At 46.4% G+C, this 21,911-nt stretch overlaps 1 protein-coding gene and 1 long non-coding RNA gene across 2 annotated transcripts in view; both read left to right on the top strand.

Moving 5' to 3' along the window:
- The first annotated feature begins 363 nt into the window (after positions 1-363).
- On the top strand, positions 364-13,597 carry LOC109286031 (uncharacterized). Its single transcript, XR_009462920.1, has 3 exons — positions 364-716; positions 13,282-13,350; positions 13,517-13,597. It is a non-coding gene; the product is annotated as an uncharacterized LOC109286031 (long non-coding RNA).
- Positions 13,598-15,563: 1,966 nt separating this feature from the next.
- CLIC4 (chloride intracellular channel 4) overlaps positions 15,564-21,911 on the top strand; it is a 57,162-nt gene continuing 50,814 nt past the window's right edge. The window contains exon 1 of the mRNA XM_006276769.3: positions 15,564-15,698. Within this exon, the coding sequence (XP_006276831.1) occupies positions 15,627-15,698 (72 nt within the window). The 5' untranslated portion in view covers positions 15,564-15,626. The remainder of the gene's footprint in view (positions 15,699-21,911) is intronic.

Below are 21,911 nucleotides of genomic sequence, written 5' to 3'. Positions count from 1 at the left end.
GGATTGCACAAATTTGTTCCCTGTAGGGTTGCTCAGGAGCCTTTGGCTGTGTGTATTCACTTTGTTAATTGGAGGGCTCTCTGTCATGTCCGGGTATCACGGTGAGGAAGGGGTCCCTAGGTTGTACTCCTGAGACAGGTTAAAGTTTGCTTTTACAATTGAGCAATGCATACAGGATTCATTATAAAATGCTCTGTCGTGACTGGTTTTCTATGACAGACCCTTTTTTTTTTTTTTTAAAGGGGAGAAGAAAAGACTAAATACTGAGGTTGGAAGGGGAAAGCGTACACAAATGGACATAGATGTGCATTGGGAACAGATAGAGGGTTATAACTGCTGCAGTCTCTGAACTCTTGTTCACGTTCTCTCCTGCATGACTATTTTCATAATAATTCTCTCTTCCCCTTGCTCTCGGTCATCGCCTGGGCAACGTGTGTCATAGGCCTGGCCTGAGACATTACTGTACAGCTCTAATGGAGACAATGACTTCACCTCCTGAATACAGCTCTTGTGAAATCACAGGCAGAGGGCTGATGGCAAAAATCCCCCCCAAGAAATGCCTATAACACAGCGAAGAGACTTGCAAATGCTCCAGCTGACCTGCCATGGCTGAAAAGAAATAGGAAGATCAAAGAACAGCCTTGAAGAGAACAAATATCTCAGCAGCACCTCACACTCCTTGCTCACATACTCCTCTCGCAGGTGAGCTCGACAAGGTAAGTGCAATTCTTGGAAAATATAAAGGCCTCTGTGCCCTGAACAGGTCTAGCTTGACCAAAGTAACCCGCTTACATACAGATGTGTTTAATGGCCGGAGCACTGCAGCGTGAGCCCAGGATGACTGGCTCGGAGGATTGGTAGTAGGCGACAAAACCTTTCCCCTTTTGGCTGCTGGTTCAAGTCCCATCCCCATTGGTAATGACTGAACGTTACCATCTCATCGCTACAATGAAATGAGTGCTTCCCTTTACAGCTCCGGGTGCAGACTTCATGGTGGGGCTCGAATGGCTTGTACGATCGTTTGTGCAATTCCTAGTCCTGTCACTCACGAGGTCTCCAGGTGTTGGTTGTGTCTAAGGCCCAGCAGATCTCTCCATCATGACATGAGAAATAATAGAGCCTAGAGAGAAAAGACACGTTTGACCCATAATGGCTCCTGCTACTGCAGCTTCATTGATTTCTCTTCAAACGTTGGTCTCGCTTTATAATAAGATTCTGTTTAAAAAGGGTCAGTGTTACAAGCATGTTACAGACCGCTAAAAGAACAGCACCTACAGGTGTTAAAGGTTATAAGCAACCCATCGATCTACTAGATGCTATAACAATTGACTTAATCATTTACTCAGCCATCCAGTATACACTTAATAAAAGATGAATAAGCTGGCTGGCTAACACAGCAGCCCAGGAAGGACTGATGTCATGCCAGAATCTGTTTCAGGGTAGGCCTCAATTTGTTGGGTAAAATGAACATTTCAGCAAAATGCCAAAATATACTTTTCTCTGCCCAATGGGAGCTGCTGTTCCCAGAGATTTTTCTCCTTCCTCTCTAAGCTCTTCCAGAGCTTGTAACCCAAGAGACTCCTCTTGGAGCCTGCCGACTTCCTGCAGTTCCTAACAGTGCAGACCGTGGGGGTGGGAGTCGTCTGATAGCTTGTTCTGTCCCTTGCTAAAGAATTGCAGGGTGGGTCCTAGAGTAAGGCACCGTGCACCCAAGTCCGAGAGCAATGACCTAATCCCCTGTAACTCCTTACATACTCACGTCTTCACCTGTAAAGTCTCCCTGGCTTTTAAAGTTCCCTTTTCTTGATTCATGTCCAGAACTATCACCATCTAGACAAGTCTGCAAAGCCCAGTGTCTGTCTGTGCCTAAGCTGCAAACCGCGTGCTGCCCCACCAAAGTCACCTGTGGGGCCCAGTAGGGTAGTTAGCACTGACTCGGGCACTTCCATATGCCTCAGGGTAGACATGTCCTTAATTTCTTTTCTGCACAGTAGCTCTCAGGAGGAGTAGAAAGTTTCCCCCACCCCTAATCAGCTGTAGGGGACTCTCAAGGGAGATGTGGATTTGTATCTCCTCCTGCTGAGGAAAGTATTGAATTTGGGCATCCTACTTCCTAGGTGTGCTGTCCAACCGAGCTCTGGAATAGAGCGGGGTATCACCATGGCTATTTTAAGTATGGACCTGGGATCCCTTGCAGTTTTATGGGGTTTTTTTTTTCCATTCTGCCTATTTTCCTTATCTCCTCTGGCTCCCTTTCCTATGCTTTTTTTTCTCTCTGCTTTGCTCATGTGTCTGACTTCTCATTCAGCATCATCATCTTCTAATGTGATTTGAGTTGTGCTTGTAGCTCGGTTGAAACAGGTATTTTGGTAGTTGAGCCTTCCCTGACAGCTAGTGTCTAAGGTAAAGGGACTCGCTGTAAATGGATCCTCGTTCCTTAAAAGGAGTGTCAGGCTCTACGGTTATTTGTAACAAAGCTAACAATTCCTTTATTCTCACAGTAACAGCTAATTGGCAAAAGGCCTTGGTGAAAAATCACACGGGAGCATCTGACGATGGCAAACGCTACGCTTATTGTACACCGAGCCCAGCAAGGTGGTGCATCTGCAATGTGAAGTGACAAGTTGTTATACCTTGTGCGGTAAATACAGATTGCCTTGAGTTGCACTCTGATTATTGGCCATGAATAATGGATCTCCATATTTTCTCCCTCTTCAGCAATTGTTTGGGCTCTGCAATAAATGTGCTGAGTGCCCGTGCTCTATACAAGGCTGGGGACAGAGGGGAGCGATGCTCAGTTCAGTGACCCGAGATGTGTGGAGCGACTTTCATCCCAAGGGAGCTCCAAGTGCTTCCTCACTGCTGACGAATTTTTCTGGTTGTGTACATTTTTGGCGAGGAGACAGGCAGATATAATAGATTCAGTTGGCTCTTCATTTAGCTCATGTTCCCCTGTGTAAGCTCTTTGCGTCCCATTGATCATTCTGCAAACCTGTCCTTTTTATCTCATTGATGACTCCTCTCTGAAGTATTGACTGCTCCTCCGCTCTGCTTGTCTACAGATACTGCCTTTTCCGGGCCATTGAAACTCAAGGTGACCAAGGCTGGGCTGAGAGCTCTCCTTTGTGAGCTCTTTATTGCGGTGTGTTAGCCTTTCATGTGAGAAGATTAAGGACACTGTGCAGTTCAAACTCAAGGGCAGGCAGGCTAAGTTCAGGCTGAAACAATAGGCAGACTCTATTGTCCAAGAAAATTTGAGCCAAAACATACTGTGGGTGTGTGCGCATGGATGGGGGGGGGAGAGAAGTACTGAGCTAAATTTTCAGCTGGCCTCCTTCACTGTGCCTTAGGCACTAATACAGCTAATGAGCCTGATTCTTGCCTCTGGACCCATCCTCTTTGCGTTGCCCGAGGGGCACAAAGAGGCCTATTTTCCTAGCTGAGAATTCCCTTGGTGTGGGGAGTAATTGGGGCTGGATTCTCTGCCAGCTGTTCATGCTGACAGCAAGGAGGATGTGTTAGCTGGGATAGGGGCAATACCGGAGCAGAATTGAGTGCCGTTTTCTAAATTCTTGGCTGGTGTGCAGCCCTTGATGATTGCATTTGTTAGGGTAGTGCCCAGAGAACAACCTAGAGGGGGTCCCATTGCACTGCACACGGTACACGGGCTGAGTTTTGGGCAGTGCATGTAGCAGTTTGCGGTCCTATGGACTAAAGTGAACTGTCACCAGGTAGAGCAACTTAAGGCTTGCTGTCACTTTATACTGGGGCTGGAACTTGATGGTCCTGCTGTCCTCTTTGCACAGATGGATCTCAGCAGAGGAGAGACTCTGTCAAGTGGGTTTATAGGTGCAGTGACAGAGGGTCCCTGTAAATGTGGCCTCCGTTAAGAACACCACAGCTAAGGGATGGCAGCCGTCTTGGCTAACACAGTGCAAACCATTCTTATGCTGTTCGTCCACTTGCTCTCAGCAGATCATACATACATTTCATGGGGACAGCAAGCTTATGTGACAGCTTTTCCTAAATCATAGATGGCTTGAAGTTCATCCTGGCAAGGCAGGGGATGACCGATGGTCTCCTACACTACTGAAATCTTAAAATGGGTCTGCACTGGAAACTAGCAGCAGAACAGCCACAGAAAGCAGTCCCCATATCCCCAGTAAGTTGTGGAAGAGTCCTCTGTGCTGGCCCCAGTTAAGCCAGTGCCTGAGGTGGGCTTAGAGGTAAATCTATATGAGGTCTGCACTCTGCGCTTAAATAGAGCAAGAAGCCCAGGAGCCCCACAGAGTTTTCCTGTGCGAACAGGGAAGTATTCAATTTGGATTCAGCCGATTCGGAGGACAGTGATTTGATTCAGAGATTTGGATCACTGTCCCGAATTGATTTAGCCGAATCGGCTTCGAAAGATTTGGCCAACGACTACGGACGCTGCTGATGATGTAGGAGTTGCACTCCCGCTTCAGGAATTAAATCTGCTCGCAACCCTGGTATTAAATCCAAGTACTCGTGTGCATGTGAGCTTCTCCCCCAAATCTTTATAGAGTCAAGGTAAAGGAGATGGGGGCAGCGGGGAGGCAAGATTACAGCTGAAGCTATGAAAATGTTAACAGCATCCATCTAGGGCAGATGGTGCTACACAAGCTGAGGGGGACCCCTGGCCCCCCTCCCAGTCTGCTTTGCACAATGTTATTTAATCAAGTAGCATCTTGTCAAACACTGGGCATTATGCCTTGCTGTTCAGGAGGCCTCTGTTGCCCCAGGGTCCAACATTCCCTAAAATAAACTAGCGTAGCTGTGTACACAACCGTCTGATGCAGCCTTTGCTCAAGGGATCTGCAGTTGATGTCAGTTCAGTTCTTTGCCCACCGCTAACTCGGTGTTTTGGGTTATTGTCACGAAATGCCAGTGCTCAATATTCACGAGCAGTCAGCTTGTCATTTGAATGTAAATAGCATCACAGGTGCATACATACTAATTCCTCATTTAAATAAACCAAATCATCTATAAAGATTAAAACAATTCCAAGCCATAAAAGTCTCCTGCACACCCAATTATGTAGGCTTAGGGAAAGAACACAGTATTTTGATCATCTGAACGGTGATGTTTATAAATGGCAGCACAAGACTCATTTTGCACTTTAATTGCACCCCTACCTGCTGTTAATAGAATTTAAAATAAGTACAAGTTGTCTAGAAATATTGTGATTCAAAGTCCAATTAAATGTAATCACTTGGCAGGGGAAAAATGACACCAAGTATTAAAACCTCTTCCAAACTGCTTTTCCAGATTTTATTTGTCATAGTAATAGTTTAATGCCATAGAGTCAAAGTGACAACAAGAGCCTAACATTGGCTTATATGCTCTATTGCACACAGAAAACACCATGTTAAAGAGAATATTATTATGGTTGTAAAGTCCAGATTGCTTATGCGACCTTAATTTGCCTCCACATATGGAAATGGATTACAATATGGTTTTAATTGTATGATTGCCTGCACTAGATACGGGTGAAGTCATGTTCTTCTAGTGGGAAGTGCCAGGCAGCGTTAATAATAGAACTAGTGGCATCATCTGTAATGATCATCATCTCCACTTCATCAACTGAGTCAGAGAAGTAAAATGACTTCTCCAAGATGAGGAAGATGTGTATACAATAGGCTGGGCCTTAGGAGCTCTGGGTTCAAATCTCAGTCCTGCCACAGATTTACTGTGTGACCTTTGGCAGGGCACATGGCTTTCCTGTCTCTCCGTTCCCGGTTTTGCTTGTTTGGAATTAAACTCTTTGGGGGGCTTTCTCTTCCATGCCTAGAGCTGTGCAAGCTCTGGATGCTTTCATAATATAGATATAATATTATCACAAAGACTCTGTCAAAGCCAGCTTTGGAGCACTTGGTTTCCAAACCCCTGCTCTGACCACAAAGCTAGGCTTCTTGCTTTCTCATGCTCTAAGAGAAATGGGTTGGCATGGGATCCCTTGGATAGTGACTAAGAGGGCAGGAAATAAAATCCATATGCATGTGTCACTGTTCTTTAGTCAGAGGTACAGCATTAGTTCAGCTCAGGGAGTGTTCACTTAATGCTTTGTACTAAACGCATTTAATCTCAGACCTGGATTTTACAGACGAGCTCTCGACAGGAATTCAACAGCCCTGGTTGTGGTGAACAGCATCATCCTGCCCACTTGTGAGTAACCACTGGAGGAGCCGAGTTGTTTCCAGAGTCACTTCGCAGGCCAAAGCTAGAGAGCCATTTATGACCCACTAGCCTGTTCCAGTTTTTTATCCTGAACTCCACATTTCATCTTACTGGCTTGAAATCCACTCTCCCGGCTTGTCCTCCCTACCCTGGCAAAGCTGAAAGGCTGTGGAAAATCCTGCTCCTTCCCAACAATTCAGTCTGAAATTTCAGAAAGGTCTGTAGCTAGGTATCAGGTAGGGGTTGGGACTAGTCAGGAAGTCCAGCTCGTTTCTAGTTTCTCCAGATGGGGAAGGATCTAGTCCACCAGCTGGGGACCTATGGATCTACATGAGCAGGTTCTTCAGACAGGGAGGGACAATAAAGTCCTACCTACACTGCACTGTGGGCCTCCTCACGGCTTCCTCTGTCAACAGAGGTTGTCCCCAGAGAGCAAAGAAACTCACAACACTGGGAACTAACCAGCAGAGGGTTTCCAAGCTTCCCCAGCTGGGAAGGAAGAGGATGTGCTCTTTCCTTTCAGGAGCCCTTCCTGATTATGCTCCCAAACACTTCCCTGACCCTGAGTCTCATGCCAGCTGTGGTTGCCTAAAAGGCAGGAAGCCTTATAGATATGAAACTTCCTTCAGGCCTCCTGGTAAAGCTGCTCCAGTCTGCAACTGCAGCTTCTGCTGTTAAAGATCCCCAGGCAGCAGCAGGCATGCTGGGATGTGTGCCCCAAAGCTCACTGCTCTGTCCCAGACCCTTTCAATACCTTCATTTTACCTAAGAAGCTGATGCAGAAGGTAGGTCAGAATATATGATCACGCTATGAAAGAAGGAGCAGCAGCAACAGTGAAGGTATTAGGAGAAGCTGCAATTCCAGTTAGGTCTCAGGCTGGAATAGCAACTGGAAAGGGGACTGCCTCTTGTGTCTTTAAGCAGGCTGGCAGTAGCAGAGGCAGTAATTAATCCCCTTGTCTCCTTTAGAACAAAGAGCTTCCTCTCCTTCTAATTGCTAGCCGGTATCAGCTGCTTTCTCTTATTACCTGGCACACAGTGAATGGCTGCTCCTTGTGTATGGATCCTTATTAAGGTCCACAGGACTGAGAGCTGGATATCTGGGCAGGGGTAAGCTCCAGGAGGTCAGATCTGGCCTGCCCTGTGAACCCAGCCCAAACCCTATGCATTTTACTTCCCCTTTTCCCAGCTTGAGCACTTTGAGGTCTTCTCCTCCCAGCCTGAAACACCTGAAGTCCTCTGATGGAAGAGGCCGTGTTATTTGTACTGTTGTAGAAACTACAAGGTAGGGAAACCTGCAATATGGGGGCATGCTCTGTGTCTGCGACCTCCAGAAACAGATATAATGCAGCTTCTTTAGTGCTTTAACAGAGCCCAAGGAGGTGTAGAAATGCCCTGAAAGTGCCCTTCAAGGACCAAGGTCCTGTTGTATTAGACAGTGTACGTGCATATCATAAAAAGTGGCTCCCTGCCCCAAAGTGCCTACAGTTGTACAAAGGACAGATATGATAACTGTTTAACTGATCATCAGTACTACTTTATCACAGCTGTCAGTGCTGAACATCAACATCCGGATGCAAGTAAGCACACAGCCTGCTGGGAAGAACAGCTGCAGTCAGGAATCCTTATCAAAGCAGTGACATCCATAATTGCTGAGCTAACAAAATCCCTCGCTCTTTGGGGGACAGTTTTCCCTGTAGTCCAGATGCAATGATACCACCATGCTGCCAGGTATGCCTGTCTTGCAGCTTTGAAAGATCATTCTTTGCTGTACAACGGTAACCCTTCTGTCACTGATAAAAAGATAGTGAAATAATAATGCCTATACTCACTTAACCACTAGGCCTTGAGGGTCAAATGCATTGAGAAAGAGAGATTTCTAGTCCTGTATTGCTTCAGGTATCTCTCTAATCTATTGAGGGATTTATGCTGCCCTTTTTCTGAGGTGCTGTGTCTTGGAGTTAAAGAAATGGCCATAAAATGCTGCATAGGGAAAAGAAAGGAGATTGTTGGCTAACCTAGACTTGTCATGTTTACTATTTAAGAAAGCAGAGCATTTACTCCGGTGATTTCCAACTTGCGAGTTCATTTAAACTGACCTAATCTCAATGAGATTAAATTGACCTATTCTCATTCACTGACACAAAGGTGATTTTGTGAATAAGGAACTGAGCTGTTACTCAGGAGATCTAAATTCAATTCCTGGCTGTGCTACAGGCTTTCTTGATGATCTCAGGGAGGTCACTTAAGCCCTGATTCAGGAAGCATGTGTTTACAGACTTCAGTGCTGTGTTGAACAGGAACGCCTCTTTGAATCAAGGCAGACAAGGTTATTTGGGTAGATGTGATGTCTTTTATTAGACCTATTAAATAGTTGGAAAAATTGTTCTTTGCAAGCCTTCCAGTACAAACACCCTTCTTCAGGCACAGGGAGCGTATGTTGTTGCTGTGTGCGCTCTCCTGGGTGGAATGGGAGCCAGTATGCAAAATGCAGGGCTGTGAAAATGCACATGCATAGCAGTGAGGCTCAGAGGCCCTGTGAGACCATAGGTGTGAGACAGGTGGTGGTGGGGATTTGAACTGGTGATGGAATGCAGCTGGTAAAATGCAGACGCTCTGTTTGCTGGGGTTATCAGATGGGAGGGAGATTATAATGTGCCATCAATCCAATGTCTACATTTAGTTCATGATGTTTTGCATCCAGTAGATTTTATGAAGTGAAGTTTGGAGGCTCGTCCTACAAAAGGTGTTTTGTAAATTCCCTTGGAGGATTAGAACTGAGAGACGAGGGAGAGTGGTTATCTTGAGAAGTGTGCGCCCATAGGTCGTTGGGTATTTTTGCCTTTGATAAATTTCCGTGTGCGTTCGTTCTGGTACACGGCTCTCGTTTGGTTTCTCCTACGTGTTTTCCATCAGGACATTTAGTGCACTGGATGAGATGTATAACATTTCTGGAGGTGCAGGTGTAAGATCCGGGAACAGTGGTGGTTCTGTTGCAGGGTGTAGTTATTGTGGCATTGTTGGCGATGTGCAGGTTTTACACTTCTTGTCCCAGCATGGTCTGGATCCATTCGGTGCACTTTGGGCCATAGGAAGTTTGCTTCTGGTGATGAGGTTGGCAAGGTTCAGTGCTTGCTTAAAGGCTAGGATGGGCGGTTCTGGGAAGAACTTTTTAAGAATTAAGTCATCTTTAGTATGAGTTGCGATTCTTTGAGGATTTTCTGTATGGGTTCCCGGGAAGGGTGGTATGTCATAACTAATGGTGTGCGATTCATGGGGTTTTCTTTCTGTGCTGCAGCAACCGGGTGGGTCTTTCAAAAGGTATGATCCATCTCTCTAGAGGAGTATCCTTGTTGGGTGAAAGCCCTTTTGAGATTTGTGAGGCTACAATTGCAGGTATTCTCAGTGCAAATTCAGTGGTATTGGGGGGGTTGGCTGTATCTTATAGCTTTCTTGGTAGTTTAGGGTAATTGTTGGTTCTGTGTAGATATGTATGTTGGTCCATGGTCTTTGAATTGAGGTCTGTCTCTCTGCCTCGGTTCCCCATCTATAAAATGGAGATGATCATTCTTCCTTCTACCCACCCCCCACTTCTTCCTTCCTGTCTACTTAAACCATAAATTCTGGATCAGGGACTGATTCATTGTGTGAGATACAGTGCCTAGCTAGTGGAGCCCACATCCGAATTAGAGGTGTCATCATAATGCAAGTAGTAACAAGCCACACATTTATTATTATTATTATTATTACCTGGACTGCATCAAGCTCAGTAGTACCCATAGTGGTTCAAACATAGTGTGAGGTCAGTGGGATTAGGAATGAGAAGATCTGTATGTAGACAAAAATGAATCTACTTGCATGTTAAGTGTACTCGGAGGAAAAGTAAATAAGGGTTGAAGGAAAGACTATTTGTGAGTAGAAAGGTGATCTAGTCCTACGAGTTAAGGCTAGATTCCAATCCCATTCATACATGCATCAGTGAGATCATACTCTGAAGCTTTCCAGGTGGCCTTGGGCAAACCATTTAACTGCTTTATCTGTCATCTGTGAAGGGAAGACTAATTAAACTTGATTAATAAGTTCTGTTTACATGTTATTTTTATACACAATTAACTCTTCTTGCTCCATGGATGCCCAGCTGCTGTAATGTACTAACAGCACCATAAGCAGTCGTCTCTCTGAGGCAGACTAGTGCAGGGCAGCCCGGGACTGAGGAACTACAAAGTGCTTCACTGGCAGCTGAAGTTTTGGGCCTGTGAGCCTTTCACGTTCTTAGTTACAGAGATGCAAAGCCACTGCCTCCTCTGGGGCTGCACCTACCAGGATAAGCCCTATTCCTGCACTGTGCCCTTTCAGTTCTTCTTGAAGCTTTGCATTAGAGTAGACCACACATCCGTGATAAATTCAGCGAGCGACGTAGCATTGACTGACACTTGTAACTTCAGACCTGTAATGAATCTGGCTAGCTTATCAAGAACCTGTGACAGAGCTACACTGTTCTGCATCAAGCAGGCATGGGTTAAAGTTTTTTCACTTCAGTGTTAGCTAACATCCTGGAGAGAAAATATATTGGTTCAATGCCATTACTTTAATTGAATTGATCCTCTGCAGATGCTGTTACAAGGAGGCTGATGAAAGATGGCAAGTGAGACTGTATTTCCACATTCTGGTCACATACAATAGAGCGGAGTACAAGTACATTGATGTTAGCCTGTGTATTCCTCTTCTCCCCAAGATCAGCCCCCAGGGTCTCTTAAGAACTCGTAGACCATTAAAAGGCAACATCAAACAATGTCTCTTCAATTTAAACTAAGACAGAAACTGGAGCATAGTGTTGAAACTCAGCTGAGAGCTGCTTAGACATTATATAAAGAGTTCATTAGAGAAGTTGCCAGCCTAACAGCAACTCTTAGATATTTCATGTGGTTCCAGAGACCAAAAAAGGTAGAAAAATAAGAGGAACGCTCTTATGAACAGTGTTTGATTGTTGTACCTCCAGTACAAAGTGACCGACTCGACTCTGAGTCAACCTCACATGTTTGATTTGGTTTACACCTAATCAGTGTGTGGATAAATAGCAAAGCCTTTCACCGGAAATTCCTAAACTAATTTATTTGGAAAGGCAAGGGGAATGCCATTTTAGTTCTAAGAAATAGTGATTAAATAAAGATATCAATAGATTTCAGATTATTCTTTTTTGGAGCCAAAAGTGCCTGCTTGTTGATATGCATTGGTGGCTTCTCAGTGTAGTGACATGTTTTACAAGATTTTAAAGACCTTACACTGGTGTTTTGATCCTAGATGCCTTTAGCCAGAGCTGTGAATAATTTGTTTTTTTGTGCTGGAGAGAATGTAGGGAAGGTTTGACCATGAATTATGCCCCCACTGGGCACTTTTCCTCCCTCTGCGACACAGGGACACTTGATGAGAGGAGATCCTCAGTGGCTGTTTGTTTTATAGAGGTCTAAATCGTTCCCCACCCCCAGCCTTCTTAAAGCACCACCTCCCAGTGACTGACCAAGTCAAACACATTTTGAGGGCTAGATTGGTTTTTGCAGCATTTCTTCTGCACAGAGAAGCAACGTGAAAACCATGGCCATGTCAGTATTCCTGCAAATGTGCCCCCTTGCTGTACCTTAACACAGGGACCTAGCACAGCATAGGAGAGCCTGCAGACAGTGAATGCTTTGTCTACCTCTGTGGTCCCAGGCTGGGATGCTGCATCTAAGCGTTTAACCATCAGATGCGGTAATTACTTCCCCAGGGTGGGTCCCGCGTGCCAGGCACCAGGAAAGAACATGGTGTTACATGGAAACAGGAGTGGCAAATCATCGTTTAGACTCTTAAGTTGAAATGACTGCTACTAAAAGTTGCTGATTTTAAATTGTCTAGTAACATTTGTCCCTCTAGATCTGTGGGTCGTGCAACTGCATTTGGTTGCAAAAGCTATGAAAGGAAGTCAATTTTAGTGCATGCTAAATATAACGAGCCATATCCTCAGTGGTGTAAATCAGTATTGATCCATCAGCATTAGCAGCACAGCCTTGTCATTTTACATCATCTGAAAATCTGACTATGGATCTTCAGCAGCAGTGTGCAGTATTAATTAAGGGTCCAATCTTGATAAAAATTGTGTGTCCCCAGCTCTAACTTCAGTTCTGTGCTAGATCAGGCCCCAGGAGCCTACAGTTAATGCTACGATCCGGCACTTGCCCCAGATGAAAATGAACCAACTGGTATCGATTTGTCACAAACAGAAGTTTCCCCCTGCACTGCCCATAAATCTGATATTCTAACATCCTCTGATTTAATAAGTAAACACTTCTGAAGATGGGGTAATAAAATAATCACAAGCAAGCTCATTGTAGGGTGTTAGGGGATGGATCTAGCCAAAATGCCTTCAGTTTAGCAAATGTGTCTGGGTGGGATACCAGGTATACTGGAGCTTCTGGGATTTCTCGCTGGGAGGGTGATAGTTTAAATTACAAAGAGGAAACCATTGCAGCAGGGTGTGGGGGGACCTGTCTGCAGGGAACAATACTTACTCTGAAACTGCTGCCTTTTTTAGAGAGTTCTTAAGGGATTTCTGCAGCTTGAAGGTGATGTGTTAACCTCAGACCAAGTCTGAAGTTAGCAGTTGAAGAATGCTTCTGTTTTTAAACTGTGAGAGGGTGTGTGAGTCAGTGTTTAGTGCAACAGATTGTGACCCTGACTAGAATACTGCCTTTAACCACACTGTGGCCTTGGCCAAGATGCTCTATCCTGTCTCTTTGCTTTATTATACCCAGCTTTAAAACAAGTCTAATAATGATTCCCTCATTCACAAGAGTGCAGTGATGCTTGTAAGAATGTAGAAACTGCCAGACCAGATCAGGCTAGCGGTCCAGCTAGTCCACTACGTATCCTGTCTCCACCAGCAGCTGCTAATAGGTGACCCAAAGGAAGAGCAATAAACCCTTACAATAAATAGTTTTGGAGCAGTCTGGGCATGGAGACAGCTCTTAATTCTACCAGTTAGTGACTGGTGTTCTGATACCTTCCAAACCTTTTTTATTTTTAATCTTTCCTTAATTTTCTCAAAAGGGCTGAGGTTGTCAAAAGAGCTGGAGGGAGTTAGAAATCCATACTCCAGTGAATTTCAAGTAGACTTGGGTGAGTAACTCACTAAAGTACCTCTGAACACTGTCTATAGATATTGATTTTTGTTTTTTTTTTTAATGTTTGGGTTCAATATGGAATTAAATCCCAGTGTCTGAGTGTGCACGGACGGGGGGTGGAGGTGGGGGTTGCATTCCTTTCATTTCCAGCTGCTTTTCAGATTCAAATAAATGTGAAGATGGAGAAAAGTGAAGCTATGGAACATTGCACTTACTGCTCCGTAGAATGGAAATCCCGCGGCGGTATAATGGGAACATGAATGGCCTGGTAGTCTGAGCCTGCAAATAACGGCCAGGAATTCCTGTGTTCTGATTCTCAGGCTTGGGCACCAATTCCCTCTTACACTGTGAATAAATCACTTCACTTTCCTGACTCATTTCTTGTCATTGCAGAATTTGCATACTTCCTTCCCCATAGATGGTCATGAGGATTACTTATATATTTTTGCCATGCATTTGGCAGGTACATTTTAAGCATTATTTTTAGTACGGAAACCTTTGAACATAAGACATCCACCAATTATAGAAAGAGGAAACGCCCCAAAGCTTTCATGATTAAAAAAAATATTATGAACCTCATTAAAGAAGGTGGCTTCCTTCTACAGCAAAGGACAAAGGTTCAGAAAGAGAGAGGAAAAGCCTACAACTGAAAGAGTTTAAAGCAGGGGTGGGCAATTATTTTGGGCAGAGGGCCACTTACTGAGTTTTGGCAAGCCATCGAGGGCCACATGACAAGTAGCCAGGGGCAGATAAATATTAATTCTATACATTTTAGGGGCCCTCCAGGCCGGACAAAACGGCCTGGTGAGCCACGTTTTGCCCACCCCTGGTTTAAAGGTATACCAGAAATTAGGCTAGGCTAATGCAGCTGGACAGAAATAAACAGCTCACTAACGCCCCTGCCAGCCAATACCCTCCCACCCCCCTCTTTTAACAGAAGAAATTCAGTGGTGACGAATAAAAATGGACTTGGCAGAGGCAAGAGCTCGCTTCGACCGCTGGAAACACGGGTGCGGCGTGCTACGGGCCCGGACCTCACGGATGAACCTCTGTCCTCCTGGGCGGCTCTGCGGGATCCCGGTTTCCGCGTGTTCAGGAAAGCAGGTAGCACCTGCCGGCTCTTACGAGAGCTCGACTTGGACCCGATGTGTCACTTGGAGACGTTTTTTCTGCTCTGGTGGAAAACGACGCGTTCCTTTGCTACGGACGAGGCCCCTCGGGACGGCAAGGACTCGCTCTGCGCTCCCTTTGACTCGCAGGACGTATTCGACGCGTGCGGTTCTCGCCTCTGGGCTGGGACCGCCCGTTCGGACGGCGTCTTCGCGCGGTCGACGTGTTCGTTCATCCTCTCCGTTCGCGGCGGCTCTCCAGACGGTATCTGCTTTCCGTTCGTATTAATCCTGACTTAACACCGGCCTGCGCTGTTTTAGTGTCACGAATCACGCTCGTGATGTATTTTGTGCTGTGCCAAGAAAGGGGCACCCCTGAACTCAATGACCGGGGCAGCGTCTCGGCCCCAGCCTGGTTTCCGGGACCTTCCTGAATCCCTCTCGAAAGGGCCTCGGGAAAAGGAGGAGGTCGGCGACTATCACTAAGACCCAGGCATCTTTTGGAGTCATAAAAGCCTCTCTGTCTGCAGGCAGCCTGCCGGCCTCGCCGCCTGCGGCCGGCCCACGCCCACGCCGGCTATTTCGGTGACTGCAGCCCTTATAAAGTGACTAGACGGGAAAAGGAAAAAAAAAAGGCAAGCTGTTTGGGGTTTTTTGGGGGTGTTTTTTGTAATGTCTGGTTACCTAACGCCTCTGCAGGAGGAGAAACGCTCCACCCTGACTCAAATCAATCCCTGCCTCCCTGCCTGCCAGCAGCATTTCCCCGCCCTGAGGCAAAGGGCCCTTTGTGGGCCCCTGGCTGAGGGGGCAGTGGCACAGGGGAGGAGGAGGAGGAGGAGGAGGAGGAGGGTGGGTTTCCTGGCGCAGCGCGGACACGCGAGGCCAGGCCGGCGGCTGCTCCGCTCCGCTCCGCTCCGCTCCGGGGGGAGCCTGAGGCGCACAGAACCGTCCAGAAGCGGGGGGGCGAACGACCCCTCGAGTCCGTTACTCGGGCCCCGCCCCCTCCAACCGCCTCTCTGGCCCCGCCCTCTCCCATACAAAGCGCGGCCCCGCCTCCTCTATAAAAGGCGCAGCTCTCAGGCCCCGCCCAGGGGAGCGTCCCGCCGGCGGCTAGCGCCGCCGCCCGCAGTCGCTGTCCGGGCGGGCGTGGGAGCAGAGCAGCATGGCGTTGTCGGTGCCGGTGAACGGGCTGGAGGACGGCGACAAGGAGCCGCTCATCGAGCTCTTCGTCAAGGTAGGAGGCGGGGCGCGCAGCGACTTGAATCCGCCGCGGTTTTACCTCAGCGGCCCCTCCGCGAGCGCGGGCCGCGCCTGGATCCTCCCTCGCCTCGAGTTTGGGGGAGAGGCGTTCTCCTCAGCTGCGGGAGGGGCCATGCCCCGGGCACCCCCCCCCTCTCCCCCGGCAAGTCGCCCTTCTCTGGGCTGGAGCAAAGGGCCGCAATCGGGACGTCCCACCCATCGGGGGGGCAGCAGCGCCCTAGGGTCTCCCTACGCCGTCGGGGGGGATGTATTTAATGGATATTTGGTTTAAAGGGTGTTTGCTGTCCAAGAAACGAGAGAGCGGCTGCTGCTGCAGGTATGCGGTAAGCAAAAAGCAGGCTCCGTCTTCAGAAACAGAGAGAGACAACTTCTGTGCCTCAAACGCACCTCGGGTCGGACCGAAACGCGGGAGAGAAAACCGCCTCCCGCCCGCTCCCTGGTTGTGTTAAGCGCCCGGCTCGTCCCACAGACGAGGAAGGAAGCATGTGGCGATGTGTTGCGTCTCCCTCCATCGCATCCTGTCGGTGCCATCTGGCTCGCGAGTGTTTTTGCATTTGTATGATGCAGTGTTTTGGGTTCCCCCCCGCAGCTGTTTGGCGACGCGGCCTCTTTCTTCCTTCAGCAGCGAGAAATAAATACAGCGCGCGTCTTTTTTTTTCCCTCCGCGTTAAACACGGGGCAGACTCGTTAAGGAAAAATACCTTGGAGGGTCCGGCTCTTAACGGGTTTCAAGCCTTTCAAAGCAGGTGTCTGGACATTGCAGTGGGAGAGGAGTTAAAGCTCTTCAGCCGTGTTTTGGGAATTGACCGCGCTAGCCCAGGTGGCAGAGTTGTGATCGGGAAACTCGTGTTAATTCTTCTTGCGTTTTGCAGCAGTTTTATTTATTATTTGGTACACTCAACATGACAGATTTGTCCCCTCTGTGTTTTGAGAGGGAAGGGTGTTTTGTAGCATCTTTTATCGAAACAGCTGCATAGTTTGGGGAGAGATTGGCCCAAGCCTTTGGGCAGATGGTGTCCTTGGTCTCCCCCCGCTGTAGTTCAGTAAAAGATGCTACAAAACACATTTCCTCTTGTACGTCTCCTGGCCCATTGACTAGTACAAGAGCACTCCAATCCTCTACGTCAGCGGTTCCCAAACTGACAGGCTGTACACCACCAATTTAAAGTGATACAGCCTTAAAAGTACCACCAGCAATTTTTTTCAGTTGAATCTTAAGTACCATCAGCAAATTTTTTGTCGTATAAAGTAATTATTATAAACCTGTTTTAACTTATACCGCTGGTGGTATGCATGCCACAGCTTGGGAACCGCTGCTCTATGATGTGGAAGAGGACCCAGTTCTGTGGAGGTGAAGATGGTAGCAGACTTCAGAGAAACTTTTGCAGCAGGTGATTGCTGATTTGTGCGTCTGTCTTGTCAAAATGTTTTAAATCCTAGAAGCAAAGGTTCTGTATCAGGGTGGGCAATTATTTGTGCTGGAGGGCCACTTAATGAATTTTGGTGAGCTATTGGGGGGAGGGGAGGGCAGAAGGAGGAGGAGCAGCAGCCCGGTTGACAGCAGTCAATCCTATCCGGCCTGCCAGCCACCTCTGGGGACCTGAGGAGGGAGGCCTGCACCCTGCACTTCTCCACTGAGCTGCAGCTGGGGCTGGGCTGGGCTGGGCTGTGCAATGTACAGACTCCTCCACGCCCCGCGTTCATCCTCGGGCTTTTGGTAGGGGCGGCCGGCAGGCTGGATATGGCCAGTGGGTCATATTTTACCCACATGTGCTCTCTACGCTTACATTTATATATTTTTATTTATTCATTCATTCATTCATTTATATAAGTACAGTAAAAGCTCCGTTAACTGTCACCTTACAAGCTGGCATGTTCCATTAACCGGCATGCTGGCTTGTAAGGTAAAGTGAAACTGGAAGTGCCCACCATGGCACTTCCAGTTTCTCCAAGCCCCCACAGCCTGAGGCAAAGCAGCCTGTGCTGCTGAGCCCCCGCAGCCCAGGGCATAGCAGGCTGCATGGGGCCCCCCTCCCTGTCCCTCAAGGCCCATGGAAGGGTCCGCAATACCTCAGGAGGGGCAGCGACGCAGCAGGAGAAGCAGCAGCCCAAACAGGCAAAGACATCTGTTTGGGCCTCTCAGTTAACTGGCATATTTTGTTATCCTGCACTGCCCTCCCCTGCCCCCACCCCCTGTTCCCCATGGGTGCCAGATAATAAAGCTTTTACTGTATATGAAATCGGTTAAAGTGTAGATTATTTATACATACAGTATTAGGTACAGTTGTCCATAATGTTGGTTTGTGGTAATACTCAGGTGAGGATTTGGGACCTGTTGACTGGGACAGACTGAACTCAACACAGAATAGATTTTTCAGAGTTGCCCAAGTGATCTGGGAGCACAGATCCTGTTGAAAGTCAGTGCTCTTGAATAGTCTCCAATGGCTTCTATCCCAAGGAACCTATAATTGAAGATACGTGTACAAGCAGTATGTCAGATATGTATGGACATTTTTGTCATGACACTCATCTGCTAGCCTAGGTGCCTTAGATAAATAATGCAAAAATAGAACCAGATCCTCCAGGGAAAACTTCATCCTGGTCAAGTCAGTGTGTGGGGTTTTTCTTTATCATGTCCCAAGCTCTTCAGATATACACATACACTTTCTGCTGTGTTGGCATGTTAATTATATTAATCTGCCCTGAAGTTGATTATTAGTTGATTATCTGACTTTTTAATGGAGACTAGGACAGAGTTCTTGAGGAGGATTTGAGCGAGAAAGGTGCGGTTTTGTGGAGAAATTTGAGGACATTACATACATAAGAAATGGTAACGAAGTCACAGAGGGATCTGTATGAAACGCATGTTTTCTATGCAGTTGCTGCGTATCAGGGAGGATGCTGAAACATTTGCAGTAACTTACTATTTATTTCTCTTTTCTCTAATACAATATGTTCATTGCATGACACTATATGTTATATAGTTGTATGTGGGATGTGCAATGCACTGTTTGTAGGAGAGGAGAGAGATTCCTTTCCTCCCTCTTTGTGCTGATGAATGGATCCAAAAAAAATCTTGGCTCTGTAGCCTGTTCCACAGGGTAAGTACATCAGTTTTCCTGGGAACCATATCCTTTTGGTTATTGCTTGGAAGAGAAACTGGTGTGTAGAAAATAGCAGGATGGTTAAGTGAAAACTAAATAGCTTGTACCAGGGGTGGGCAAAATGTGGGCCGGATGCGGCCCACCAGGCCACTATCCCGCTGACAGGGCCCCTTAAATTTTCTAATTTTTTTTATATTTAGCTGCCCCTGACTACCTATCATGCGGCCCTTGATGGCTTGCCAAAACTCGGTAAGTGGCCCTCTGCCTGAAATAATTGCCCACCCCTGGCTTGTACTCTTAAGGACAGGCACCTACTTCCTAGCTAATCCCGAGTGGTCAGAATGTGGAGTTCTAACATCAGGCGTTGTGCTCGATGGAGTGAGGCGCAGGGGACAGGGTGTCGGGAGATGTGGGCTGTCTGTGCAATAGATAAAAATAAAAACCAAAAGCAAACAAAACATATTGTATGCTATATAAAACTGAAAGGCTGCACAGGATAGGGAGCATAGGTAATTGCTCTTCAAAGCGAGCATTTAGGTCTGTGGTTTCTACAGTGCAGTGTTAGCCAGTGAGGCTCTTAATATAGTGGTAATGGAAAGACTTTTGACCAATCAAAAAGTCTCATTCATGAAGTTGGTGTCAACTGCCAATGGCTGAAGTGTGGTAACTGTGATCTTGGTAGAAAGGATTGCAGCAGACGGGCTAAACTAAGACAGAGTTACACATTGAAGCCTTAGAATCAAGCCTAAGAAGCGTGAGATTTAGTGTCTGGATTCCCAAAATTTTGGTCTTAAAACACGTTGCTGGTTTGTGATCAGTGATAGAACTGTCTGAGGTAAATGTGCACACATGTTTCTGTCATATATGTAACAAAGAGCTTTTAGTGTAATCCTAATAATTGAATTTTGTCTGAAACAACTGGTTATCCTGGGGCCTGTTGTAATTCCTGTTTGCTGCCTCTTTGCTAAAATATATGCAAAACAAGCACTGGGTATGTAGACAGGCAAATACATTTCATAGTGCAAAACTGCGGAATAATGCATGGTTGCATTTTTAGGATGTATGCTGGTGGTCTCTGGTAATGAACAACTTCAGCAGTTGAATTTTGTCTTTCATTAACCTCACTGGTGGGCTGCCTGCAGCCTTTTTTAACTTACCAATGCAAATATTTGCCAAGGCTTTTTCTGTAAGAGCTATTAGGAAGAACTAGTGATGTATCTGACTTCTCATGTGCTTTCAGCATAGCTTCCTAGTATGTTTACATGTATTATTGATAAGGGAGGTCTGCTTCTATTGTCTAACTGGAATATTTTAAAACACCCAGGTGGCTTCTTACAGTAGCAAAGACTGAAATGAATGTGAGATCATGCACAGCAGCTCGGGCAGTACAATTTGATTAGAATTCTAATAAAACAGCAGACGGACATCACCTTGTCTTGATTTTTGCCTTTTAGTAAAAAGTGTTAGTAGGGTGTTTATGTAGCTGAATAGAAGCACTCATCTGTGAAGCCAGAGGACACGGCACGCAACTTCTTGAAGGGTTTCTTTAAGATATTTACATGAGAGTGGTGGATGAAGGCTGCCCAAAGTTCAACCCACCGTGTTTTAGAGGGTGGCCTCTGACTGCATTCTTTCTGTAACAGCAGGGTGAGGATGGAGCCTATCAACAAGTGAAGTGCTAGGGAACTTGATAAAGAATTCTTAATCATTCCTATATGTTTTAACATGACATGCCAATAAATAGGGTCAGTGTGTATTCATCTTCCCTGGAAGATTCTAATATGGGGCATTCCATCTCTCTCTTCTCTTTTTCTTCACTTCAAATGAAAATGAATGGAAATGTATGTTATTTGTAAACTAGGTATAGCTTTCTTGCAGTCTGTCAGTTAGGCCTGCCTGGCAAATTTAGGCACCCCTTTTCAAAACAAGTAATCCTGTAGGCTGCATTTAAGCATGGTGAGTTTGAAGTGCTCCAAATTGGAGCATTTCAAATGCATATCTGTCCATATGCATAGGTTCTATCGTGCAGGCTTTCTGTTTGTCTCAAGGCGACTTAAAATGTGTTCAAGGATAGCTGGATTTCAGCCGTGGCCTGGACCCACAGACTTTGAATATAAAGGTGGATGGCCTTGTGTGCCTCCAGAGGGTATGGGTCTTGGGTATGAGGGTTGCAGAACAGGAGCAATGGGGACAGAACCTGGAATGCTGTGAATTGCCATAATTTTCTACTTTGGACAAGGCCACACATTGTGCCAGCATACTCCCAGTTTCTTAGCTCAGTGGAGATGAAAGAAAATGAGGCTTCATACTGGAGAAGCTCTTTAAGATCTTTTTATGCAGTGCAAAGGCATATTATCCTGAATTACCTGTCTGGGGGATAAACTAATAACCCAAACAACTTGCTTAACCAGAGACCTCTAAAACTCTTGAGTAATAGAATGAATGTGTGTGAAGCTGCTAAATCTTGTTTTTGTTGGCTTGGTGTGTGAGGCCTTGCAGTCCACTTGATGGCATTTCTGCTTTTTTTATGTCTATAAAACAATGGCTTTTGAATGCTGCAGATAATTCAGAAACTTGAAGGCATGTTCTAGATATCAGTGGGCAGAATCCTACTATTGATGTTGGAGAAAATTGCGAAAGCACATGGGATGAATGTAGCTCCTGCCATCTGGTGAGCAGAGCCACTGGTTATAAGCACCTCTACAGTAATGTATAGATCAAAGTACTGGCTGACATCATTGAAAACCTTCCAGAGTAACAATAGCCCTTTGTTATCTCAGTCTGTCCTTCTAATGGAGTTTTATATGGAAAGGATAAATAAGGGCGGGGAAGGGAAGGGGAGACTGGTCCAGCTGCAGATGCTCTGAGTGGGTGGGAAATGCAATATTGGTGTGAAAAGATACATAATCCTGGCATGGAGATGGCATGGGAGGGGTGAGTGCATAGGAGGAGTTTCAGAAAGCCCCTGAATTAGATCGTGGGACAGGCACATGAGACATGGGGAGAACAAAGAGGTAGGTAAAACTCGCTGCACACACCAGCACAAGCTCTGTCTGCAGAAGCAGCGATGCTTGTGTCCTTTA

This window comes from Alligator mississippiensis, chromosome 6 (assembly GCF_030867095.1).
Source record: "Alligator mississippiensis isolate rAllMis1 chromosome 6, rAllMis1, whole genome shotgun sequence".
NCBI classification, from domain to species: Eukaryota; Metazoa; Chordata; order Crocodylia; family Alligatoridae; genus Alligator; species Alligator mississippiensis.
This window is presented reverse-complemented; position numbering and strand designations above follow the sequence as displayed.